Source organism: Microtus oregoni, unplaced genomic scaffold, assembly GCF_018167655.1.
Source record: "Microtus oregoni isolate MIOR12 unplaced genomic scaffold, Mior012 000025F_ref0000491, whole genome shotgun sequence".
In the NCBI taxonomy this organism is placed as follows: Eukaryota; Metazoa; Chordata; class Mammalia; order Rodentia; family Cricetidae; genus Microtus; species Microtus oregoni.
Window position 1 is genome coordinate 5,806,874 of NW_024543084.1, and position 12,455 is coordinate 5,819,328.

General features: G+C 33.8%; 1 protein-coding gene across 1 annotated transcript in view; it reads left to right on the top strand.

Moving 5' to 3' along the window:
• Positions 1-12,455, top strand: part of Lrp1b (LDL receptor related protein 1B) — a 1,777,071-nt gene that overhangs the window by 1,708,000 nt on the left and 56,616 nt on the right. The window contains exons 80-82 of the mRNA XM_041674488.1: positions 3,640-3,756; positions 5,453-5,626; positions 7,464-7,589. Of these exons, the coding sequence (XP_041530422.1) occupies positions 3,640-3,756; positions 5,453-5,626; positions 7,464-7,589 (417 nt within the window). The remainder of the gene's footprint in view (positions 1-3,639; positions 3,757-5,452; positions 5,627-7,463; positions 7,590-12,455) is intronic.

Here is a 12,455-nt window from a genome sequence, read left to right on the forward strand (position 1 = left end):
ACCAAAGACTTTGTATTCAGCAATAAAAATTCTCTAATTATATGAAGTGAAGAGAGTTTTAGGACTCTTTTGCTTCTCATTAATGCATCCTTTTTTACTAGCGTGGTCATTAACATATGTATGAGGCTTTAGTCTTAAGTGTGCAGGGAAAGTATCATTAATGTAGCATGGAATCCAAATAATTAAATATTTATCAAAACATATAAATTAAGATTACAGAAGTACATATTTGCTAGTACTTAAGACTGTCTTTCACTGAACCTGGAACTTGCTGTTTCAATTTGGTTAGCAGAGATTACATAAATCATATAAATAGACAGATACATAATCATGGCTATTCAAACTGTTCATCTAGTTGATATTATCTATACCCTTTGAAAAATATGCAATAACTAAATTATTGTATGTCAATCATATGCTTAACTGTGAATAGATATTAAAAAGGTAATATTTCTATAACACTACAAAATAAAGAACAAAATTATTAGAATGGATACAAAGAAACTTTATGATAATTATACATTTTAATGTGATGTTAAATTTGGATTCACAGTGGGTATTTATGCATACCAAGAAAATGGAGATAAAATTGTCAAAAAGAATTAAAAAATATTGGGAATGCAAAAGCAGAAAAAATATTTCTATGCAGAAGTATCTCAGTGTATATATTTATATAAGCATACAACTCCCATATATTATGTGCATAGTGGAAGATGAATCAGTGGTTTGTGGTCTTTTATTATAGTTTTATATTAGGGTGCTACTGTTGATAGTGAAATCATTTATTAATTAAGGCTCTTTGAAAATATAAGGGTTAAAAACATTTTAAAATCCCTAAAATGTAATGGTAACCGAGGTATCATAGACAATAATATGTTCAGACAAAAACTCTGACTCATTAAAGCCTATTGTGCTGCTGTCTGTATCAGTCATGACCTTTGCAATGTAGCATTATGTTATCCCTGATTAACCTGAATAAGGACAACGCCAATAGGCATGATAATGAAGATAAGGAAAATGTGAGGGGCTATACCCATAGATAGAAATCTCCAGAAAATTAGGAAATACTGAGGGTGAAAGAGCGAGTCTTCTCTAGGATGATTTTCAAATAAAAAGTGGTCAGCTATGGAGTCATATCATAGAAGCAACACTAAATGCTAAACACAGAACATTGTATCTATATATTTATGTACTAACATGTGTTAAATATATATGTATATATCATATATATAAATCAACAAGGACAAAGTAACCGTGTATATGAGAAGGAGCAAGTGTTAAGAGAAGGAAATGAGAAGGATTGAAGAAATGAAAGTGTACGGGGAAATGATGTAATAGTGTTTGAAATTAAGAAAATAAAAGACCAGTTTCAAAATGCAGCATTTTATTTTAAATTTTCCTTACTCCTACTAATTTCACACAATATATTTGTCATTTTCAGTTTATATAGAAAAACTTTCTACTGTGCCTATACTTTTTTGTTGTTGTTATTGACAGTTTATTAAAAAAAAAAAGAGGAGATATTTTAGAGGGAGACAGGTACTTGTTATTCCATATAAACTTGACTTTCACTGCTACTATAAGAAAAGTGAGGGCTGGAGAGATGCCTCCGTGGTTAAGAGCATCGCCTGCTCTTCCAAAGGTCCTGAGTTCAATTCCCAGCAACCACATGGTGGCTCACAACCATCAGTAAGAAGGTCTGGTGCCCTCTTCTGACCTGCAGACGTACACACAGACAGAATATTGTATACATAATAAATAAATATTAAAAAAAAGAAAAGTGAGCATTCTTTTAATATCATTTATATTTAAAAGACTGTTTTAACTAAAGGGCTTAAGAAAAAGCACAATCTTTGATGTATGGATTTCTTTTTGTAATATAAATTCTACTTATCTAGAAATCTTTGTTTTTTATTCTACAATTTCTAATTTTGTATAGTCCCAGTCAATAGTTTACTACTTGACAAAGGTTGGTACGGTCAAGTGTACTCATAATAAATTTGTAATAAACATAATAAACCATGGGTTTACTCTTTTCCATAATAAGCAAATGTAATCTAGAAATAGAAAGCTAATTAAATGGGGGGCAAGTTTTGTTTAACTGCTCATTTTACTAAATTCACAAAGGAGCAAGGCAAGTCTTTTGCTTTTCTTCACCAAGGCTTGACCCTAATGTCAACAGCAGGAAACTGGATTATTTTAGAGTTCGTTTTTCTCAGAATTAAACAGAAGCAGAGACAGCTCAAGCAGCAAGCTACAAAGCACAGTCTACACTTTAACTTACATTACACCATTTTTCAGAGTCTCACTGGGCAGAGTTCATCTTATTTTACTTAAAGATGAGTACATTTCTATTGTTAGTTAAATTTTATCTCAACTAGAACTACATAACAAATTGAAAAGTTTCTCACAAATTGCTTTTAAGCCAACTATTTTCTTTTCCACTCTACCCCCCAAATGCCTATAATTTAGTGGATCTTCACCTAGAGGTGTACCAACACTCCATGGTATTAATCTGCTATCCACATTTTAATTATAATGTTCTTTCAAGGTGCATAATGCATTCTGTGTAAATGCTCAATATTTAATACCACACAAATTAAGCATCTGCAATAATAAAGATTTATTCAAGAAATTATGCACCATAGATGTTATTACTTTTCCATCCTTGAGTAACTTTACATTTTAACATAGAGTATACGCTTTTTTGAGAGAAGATGTGTCATAATCTCAATCATATTTATGAAATGAACAACAGAGAAATGGAAGTAGCCTTTTAATGAATTATTGCTTTAGTGCTTTGTTGGTTACTAGCATAGAATGACTATGAAAATAAGGATTAGCAATCTTAGAAGAGACCTGTAAGATGAAAAATACCAAGTGACACCACAACTCTAAATAGGGACTTTAGTGCTCCTTGTCTCTTATTCTGATTATCAGTCTTTAGTTGCTTTAAGCTGAAGCATTCATATGAATGCCTCCCCCACTCAGATAAGTTGTTTTTTTTTTAATTTATTTGCATTGGTATTTTGCCTGCATCTATGTCTATGCGAGTTAGAGTTAGAAACAGATGTGAGATGCCATGTTGGTACTGGGGATTGAATTCGGGTCCTCTGGAGGTTTAGTCAGTCCTCTTTACCACTGAGCCATCCCACCAGCAGTTCAGATCAGTTCTTAATGGCTTTGTTTTATCTAATGTCCCTGAATATTTAGACTGTGGATTCTAGAGCTTCGTAAAGGAAATTGAAAGAAAGATGGTTACACTAAGTTTAAGTCATTGTTGCACAGAGAACTTCCATAACTCAAGATAAAACCTAAAATAGTATGTAAAATTATAATAAACTAGCTATAATTAAGAACTCAGTAAGTATGAAAAGGATGATTAAGGTGATCTTACATGCTGGGTTAAGATTGTTCTAATCTGGTATTAAATGAATGCTATCTGATCTGAATGCACGTTTTCAGGGGTAGAGGTAAAGAATTCATTTTTACCTAGTTCCTACATTACTGTGATATGCAATGAATGATTTTTATGATTCTTAAAGAGATTAACAATCGTGATTAAACATTAAAATAGAAACTGAACTGTAAGTAACCTCAGTATCTTTGTATGACTTGTACCTGCATATTGGTTTTCAGGTCTGACGGTTGATCACTTCGGTGAACGCATCTACTGGGCTGACTTTGAGCTCTCCATCATTGGCAGTGTCCTCTATGATGGTTCAAGTCCAGTGGTCTCTGTCAGCAGCAAGCAAGGTTTGCAGAGCACTTTTTTACTGGCAATATTAGTTCATGACACAGACAAAGAAGCATAGACATTCTGCAATCTGGATTTCCCTAATTCTTTCAAATTGCAGTGTTTCTATTAATTAAAATGTCCAATCCCATTGGTATACTGAAGAGGCCATGGCAGAGAGCTCCTCAACTTGCACAAGTATAGGTGCTGGTTGTCAATGCTCAGGATTTATTTCATTCTATAAGTTGTTTATGAATAATGCCAGTCAACATTAACTTTTTCAAAATTGTGGTGATGGGCAGGCAGCAGGAAACATATTATTATGAGTCTTTCATCTTGAGCATAGTTATTAGTCCAAGTGAAAAGAGGGGGAGCAAAGAGTACTCCTCCCACTAAGAGTGCAAGATCTTCTGTGTTCCACAACTGGGTCCATTTTTCTCTCTGCTTCTCTACCCATCTTCCACCTGTTTTTCCCATTTTCAGGTTCCTATTGATTGCCTAACGCACTCTTTACCTGACTGACAAGTAATTTTGTTCTATCTTCTTTTCTTTTCCCTTCATTTCTCTTTCTGTAATTTACCACAAGTACAATGCAAACTTAAAACGTTAAGAATTTTATTACTACGTTCACTAAATATAACTTCACTTCATATGGTTTTTGTATTAAAAATGAGGAAGTTGAAAAATAATTGAATGAAAATTCTGTGGTATCTCTGTTTAAACAGTGTTTTATTGCTATTGTCATTGCTTCCTTGGTTTGTTTGTTCAGTTTCCATTCTTAGGAATTTACCAAATCTTCTCTTACTTTTATGTTAACCTGGTATAGTGTTGAAAAGAAAGGGAGAAGTTGAAAAAATATTTATTATTTTGTAAGATTTATTTATTTTATGTACATGGATATCTTTATCTATAGGTATAAATGTGTATCATATCCATGTCTGATATCATTAGAGGTCATATGAGGGGAGTCAGATCTTTTGAAAGTAGAATTACAGATGTTTATGAGTCACTAGGTATGTTGGGAATTGAACTTGGGTCCTCTGCAGAAGCAACAAATGGTCTTAACTGCTTCTTTATCATTCCAAATCCTCTATATCCCTTTTCTAAAACAAAAGACAGTAATCTTTGTTGTTGTTGTTTGACAGTGCATCATTCTGTAGCTCATGGTGGCCTTAAACTCTTGTTTATGTTTGAGCCTCCTGAGTGCTGACAATACACGCATATGCCACAATAACCATTTCTATTTTTTTAAATCATCTTGTAATTAAATGAAAATCCACTAATTCAGATGATAGAATTCAACTAATAAGTTAATGAATGAGGATTTTCTGAACAGACAGCTTTGTGTTACAGATGAGAGTTGTTTTTCTTCTTGTCAACATCATACCACAGGCAGTTATTCAGCCAGCATAAAATAACCCCAGATAATCTTTGAAGAAGCAGCAAGGGGTGACAGAGATGTTTGTTCTATAGGTTCTAGGTAGCATGTTTATCACCTTACAGCAACCATTAAAACTATTTTTACGTTTGAAGATGACAAAAAACCCAGTAATTTGATTTTGGATAAATGTAGGTATTTTTAACATTTGAATTTATATACAGCCTGTGTTAGCAAATATTAATTGTAAAATATATCTATGTCATTGAGTCATGATTGTGTGAGGCATTTAGATTGAACTCACACTGGCATTAGTTCCTTTCTCCTGAACATTCCAGGTTTGCTGCATCCTCACAGAATTGATGTCTTTGAAGATTATATATATGGAGCAGGACCTAAAAATGGTGTATTTAGAGTACAAAAATTTGGTCATGGCCCAGTAGAAGTCCTAGCTCTGGATGTTGACAAAACAAAGAGTATTTTGATATCACATCGCTATAAACAACTAAATTGTAAGTAAAATTTATCAACTTTTTTCCTGAGATGTCTTAAATTAATATATTTGTAGTTATGGTAACTATGTTAATATTGACAGTAGGCTATCTAAGTCTGCTTTTAATGTCCACAGACATTTCAATTCAGCAAATATATAAAAGTGTCCTCTATTGCCAGAAGTAATATAACCACTTTGCTGCATTTTTTAGAATTTTCTCGGAATTAATTTCTATTTAAAAACAATTAATACAGTTTATGAGGTTGGTCTACCTTGGAGTTAAGAAAATTCATCGATTTCCATTTTTCTGTGCTGTTGTTAAGCACCATTGATCAACATACCATTACCACTGCAACCACAAGAATGTTCATAGAGATCTCCTCCCAAGAGTTGTATCTTCTCTGATACGTTGTTTATCACTTAACATAAACATAAATTTCCAACCTAGGAAGGATTCTCTAAGGAAGTTATTAAAGATGATATATTGAAATTATGTTGCAAGCTCAGCCAAGTATATTGGAAATTCAAATATAAGTACACATATGTTATGTTTATTAAATAATTTATATTTATTTATAGTCACTTTTTTAAAGACAGTGTTTCTTTGTGTAGCCCTGGTTGTTCTGGAACTCCCTTTGTAGACCAGGCTGTCTACTAACTCAGAGATTTGCCTGCCTCTGCCTCCCAAGAGCTGAGGTTAAAGGTGTGTGCCATACTTCCCGAATTTACTGTCAATCTTCAAGGGAAGTCAAAGTGTCCATTTCAATGTGAGTTTTGCAAGTATGTGGAAAGACAGCCATGTTTATATAAATCACTGGAAACACATTCTAGCAGGAAATAAATCACTGAAATACCTCCTTAGGTGCTGCTGCATTTATTAAAAATCACATATACTGAGTTTATGTTTAATACTTGGGAACGTCATCCCACCTTATAGTTCTGACTAATTCACAATCTCAACTAAATGCTGCTAGATCTGTAATCTAAAGTTAATGCATTCCTATCTTAAACATGGTAGGACGGAGCAGTAGATTTTAGCAGAAAATTTCTGTAATCTGGTTAGAATCTAGTAAAGAGCATGAATCCCCTCTGATCACATATGATGCTTGCTATATAATCATTTAGATAAGTTTTGTGCTCAGTCTCTCACATGGTAAGTAGGAAACCACTTTAATATGTTTCCAGTCATATTTTTAAAAAAATACGATTTAAACTTAAAAAAGCATGTGAATTCTATTCTTTGTGATCACACAAGTGACAAGTTGTTTCTTTCAAAACTGTACAGTGAGTTACAAAAAAGGTTCAGATATCCCAATTCTAAAGTTGTGTTACTTTCTTTACATGCTTTGATGTCCATTGGATATTTAAAATAGCAAGAATTTAACAAACTGCTCAGTTGAAAAATTCTTGTCTTATATGTTTGATTTAGACAAGCCATCTAAGTTTGAGTCTTGAATATTCTGGAAAAGGCAATCACCAGATAATCGTTCATAATGGCCAAGAGGATAAAATAATATCTGTACATGTACTGAATCAGAAAGAAAGTTGGGTTACTTTCAATCCAAAAGTTAACTAACTTTATTGAAAAGTACCCCTGAACTAATGATAAATGTATAGATGTACAATCACATCCTTTGTAGAATGGGCAAATTCCTTCTCAAAGAAGGTATTTTGTAATGATTTTTCCTTGCTTATAGAGTGTCAGCATTAAAATGCAATAGCCTCAGTAAAAATTGCTTTGATTTCTTTTTCATATTGGTAATTCATCATTTCAGCTTGCTGAAGTTTATGCTTTTGAAACTTATTTCAACTTTTCTCTCACACATCTCTGTTTTTCTTCATTTTGTTTCCATCAGTACCCAATCCTTGTTTGAATTTGTCATGTGATTTCCTCTGCTTGCTGAATCCTTCTGGGGCCACTTGTGTCTGCCCAGAAGGAAAATATATGATTAATGGAACCTGCAATGATGACAGCCTATTAGGTGGGTATTCTCTCTTATTTTATAAACAGTCAGCTGTATTATTCTGTGAACAGTGGGGATGAATTTATATGAGCTTTGGTACTAAGCAGTATTACTTTCTCCATCAATTAATCTGCGTTGATATCAATGACTTTTGAATGTTTGTAAAATCAGTCCTCTTGACAGAAGATTCTCTATCTGCCTGCCTTCAACAGAAAACTGTACATTCAACATGTGCTTAATGGATCATGAATTGAGAAGTTACTCTCAGAATCTAAATATGTTATTTTATACCTCTTGTTTTATAGATAAGATTTTGAGAATGAGTTTCCTCTATACGTTTAAATTTCAGGGCAGAATTTATTTATTCTTTTAATTTATTTATTTTTGATACCTTTGATTAGTTCATGTATGTAGAATACTAATTTGTAAAAATACAGGATACACTAGAAATTACCTTAATCTATTCATATAATATGATATTTTACATTAAATATTATTAATAGTAAGAATAATACCAATACATATATCAACTTTTATAAACAAAGCATAGCATTAATTTAGAAACTAAGGATTTACATAGAAGTGAAGGTGAAAATATTTCTTTACATAGCTTATATTTTTGAAGTATGAATTTAGAAAGAGTAATGACTATGTCAGAAAGCAGCATTTTTTTAAAAGGTGAGATATGAACCAAACAGGAAGATGAGAAGGTAAAGAAGAAAAAGTTTTCTCCTGGATACCCAGTAGATAAAACTCTTCTAAACTTAAGGTGTTAGTCATTACTGGAACAATTCTATTAAAAGAAAACACTATCCTTACCAAATTTTATGTCACAGTGAAAAAACAGCATGCTCCAAAGCACTTTTGGATCGCAGCAAGCATTTTGAAATAAGAGGTAAATTTAGAATTTCTTCCCAGCAGGATTTCTTACTTACTGTGCACGCCTCTGTTAGAATTCACTGCTCACCTCAGTATCATGTCTTTATCCTCGTTTGCCCTCTCCATCCCCAGACCTCTAGTTCCTTGGTTTCCACTGTGGGTTGTGGGTTGCACTCAGTTTAAATACTTTGCATAAACGCTGCCTAAGTCAATCACATTTTTGTATTTTTTAACATACATATTTTAAAAACTGAATATGTAAACCCCAAGAAATTAAAAGATGGAAAGATGAATGATGTATACTAATGAGTGGTCTTTATCTGAGCAGCCATGGGTCTTATAGCAGGGGTATACTTCAGCTCTTATTAGGACTCAGATGACTTAATTTTGAGGATCACTTTGAAGTTCTTATATTATATGACTTTTGAATAAAACATTTAAACTGAAGAAGGAAGAAACTCTGAGAGGACATTGAATTAGGTTATATAGAGAACACCCTGATATATTCAAACTCTCAGGAAGAAAATTGGAGAAATGGTTTGTGAGTAGCCAGTTTTCAAAGTTTTTAATAGAGAGCTGTGGATCATGCCTGGTGTTAACACTGTCATGCTAACTCCAGTTACCAAACACATTCTGTTACTGCTACATAATGACCCAGATGCTTTGTTGATTCCCTGCAGCTAGAGGACTGTGTTCTCAGCTGGGCTGGGGAAATTAAGTATTTTCAAATTTCACCACTGGTGAGGTCAAGGAACTGCACTGTGTGGGAGTGTGGTATAATCAACCACCCAGAAACTGAGTTTCTTAAAGGTCAACTATCATTTCAGGTGAAAATGCCTTATCTCACTAGCCTCCCACCTACACGTCAACAAGCAATCGCTACACAGGAACTGCCTTTGTTCTATTTCCACTTAAGTATTTAAACGGGTCTCTCTGTCTAAATAGAACAATGTTTTATGAGTATAAATAAGAAATCTCAGGGTTATTTTTTGGTTGTTTTGTTTTTTAATGTAGCTAAAATCAGTCATGTTTTCCTGGTACTGATGTTTAGTACAGCCCCATTCCTTAACTCTTCACATGTCAGTTACTTCTTCAATCTGCTATTGTCAAAAGATGAACGCACACTATTTTTAAGACTTGTATGAGAAATTGCAAACTTTTGGCAGAATATTTTACCTGTTCTTTTCCAAAGTTGATTATAACTGCTGAAGTTGGCTTCTGAGTATTAGTATTATTTAGTTATTGCTAAGTAAGGCCTTCTGTTTAAATACCGAAATATTGCTGGGCAGTGGTGGCCCATGCCTTTAATCCTAGCACTTCGGAGTCACAGGCAGACAGATCTCTGAGAGTTCAAGGCCAGCCTGATCTACAAGAGTTAGTTCCAGGACAGGCTCCAAAGCTACAGAGAAACACTGTCTCAAAAAAACTGAATAATAAATACAGAAATATTAATGCTAGTTCTGCATGTTTAACTCAGGCTCTATTTCATCAATTTTCTATCCCATTTTTAAGTTGTTAGTTCCTAATGAATAATAATATTGTAATGTTCATTCTCTATAATGCAGAGTTTGGATGTCTATATCATTCACATACACTCTCTACAGTTGGGAATTCATCTTCTTAAAGTATCTAAAATGTTTAACTCTAGTGTTCTTATTCAGAATCCCTTTTAGTTTCTTTTTTCCTCAGAAGTTAGACAAATTTTGAGAAACTATAAATTAAGCAAGCATATTTCCAATGTCAATATTCAAACTGTTCTTAATCTCCTCATAGTAAGCACACTGTAGAGAACCTCAAGTTCAACTGAGGTCAGTAATTTAATATGCTCAGAGGTGATTCACCCTAACTTTTTATCTCTTCCTATATCACTGGTTTCACTTCATGGCCCCTTCAGAATTCTCTCGCTCTTGTCCATCATATTTTGCTCTATTAAAGTCAGCCTTGTCTTACCCAATCTGCAAAATTCAGCAACATCCTACCTGTCACACTGTTTTCAGTTACAAATCTTCCAGCATATTTATTCTCAAGCTTTTGATCCTCCTCAAAGGATTCATATCTGGGCAAAAGACCAAAAGGCAGTGTTTGCCCCATTCCATCTTTCTGTTTTCAAAGCTTTGTTTCCTGTTATTCTTTCCCTCAAACCTTATCCTGTCAGATACTCAATCTTTTCCTTGCAGGTTCTGAATTACACAGATACACTTTGTTTATATGTAAATAGAGTATGCATTTCTATTTCCTAGTCCTCCAGACCTGAACAATTACAAAGAAACTATATTAATTACAACACTGTTTGGCTGATAGCTCAGGTTTTTCTAGCTTGCTCTTACAACTTATATTAATACATTTCTATTAATCTGTGTATTGCCACGGGGATGTGACTTACAGGTAAGTTTTTGGCATCATTGTTCTTCAGCTTCTACATGGCATCTCCTTGACTCCACCTACTCTCTCTCTTTATCTTTTTGTGTTCCCCACCTGGCTTTACTTTGCTAAGCCATTGGTCAAAACAGCTTTTTTCATTAACCAATAAAAGCAACATATATACAAGGATATCCCATATCATCTCCCTTTTTCTATCTAAATAAAAAGGAAGTTTTAAACTTTAAAATGATAAAATAACTTATAAAAAATTAACAAGCAAGAATTAGAGTTGAAATACTTAGACTATTTGTATTAGGCAAAATTAAAGATAATACACTATCATCTATCTTATCTTTGTGAATCTAAAGTTTTGTATATAATTTATCTTTTACAATAGCTAAGGAAAGCTACAAATATAATTATTTGTCTTGAACTCCAACAAGGAACCCAGACTAATATAATATTGCATAAGAAAACAGGAAGTGCAATATAAGTAACTTACAGAGTTCAAGAACTGACACAGACTTCTCGCTACCTGGATAGTCACCCAAAGTTTGTTTTTAACATTGGGACATCCATCTTCAGCCTATAGGCTCATAATATCTGGGAGACTTTAAAGTAAGGCAGTAAATTTGAAGATCTGTTCTAACTTGTACTAGAAAAGTTCAACAGTTGCTTTCTTCTGTGTCCTGTAGAATGTCTGGCAGTTTCTTCTGTGAAGTAAGAGTTCAGAAGTACCATCCTGTGTAGAAAGGATGCTGCTTGTTCATTTCCTAGCTTCCCAGACTCCTGAAATAATCCCAAAGAAACCATAGTATTTAAATCACTGCTTGGCCAATCACTTAAGTGTAGTGCTAGCTTGCTCTTCTATCTAGTATTAACCCATTTCCAATATTTTATATTTTACCACAAGGCTCGTGGCCTACCAGCAAATTTCCAGCATGTCTGTCTCTGGCTGCGGCTTCATGGCTTCCCCCACTCAGCCTCCTTTCTCATAGCATATAGCCTAGCTTTCCCCACATAGTTCTGTTCTGCCATGCCATAGTCTCAAAACAGTTCTTTATTAATCAATGGTAATCATGGCATACAGAGTAGAATCCCAGATCACCTCCCCTTTTCTGTTTAAATAAAAAAGAAAGTTTTAACTTCAACATAGTAAAATTACATATAATAAAACAGGTATCAAGCAAGATATAATATTACCTAAGTAAACAGGAGGTGCATTGTAAGCAACTTCCAAAGTTCTAATCCAGACAGAGACATTTCACTGCCTGGACAGTCACCCAAAGTTCTTCTGTATTGTTGGAATATCCATCTTATCTACATCCTACAGGCCCATTGTATATGGCAAACATTTCCATGAAGATGTAAATTTCAAAGACAGTCCTACCTATATTGGCAGTTTGTCAGTCACTTTTTTCTGTGCCTTGCAGAATGTCTGGCAGACTCTTTCAGGAAGCAGGAACCATGAAGGATGGTCTTACCTTTAGGAAAGTTTAACAGCCATTTATCTGTGGGACCTACATGTCCAGTTCACACACCATACCATCAAGAAGTACATGGAAGAGCAGTTTCTTGACCAAATTGCAAACAAACATGAGAAACCTCTTTGATGTCCATCATGTACTTGAAGTAATTGATGCT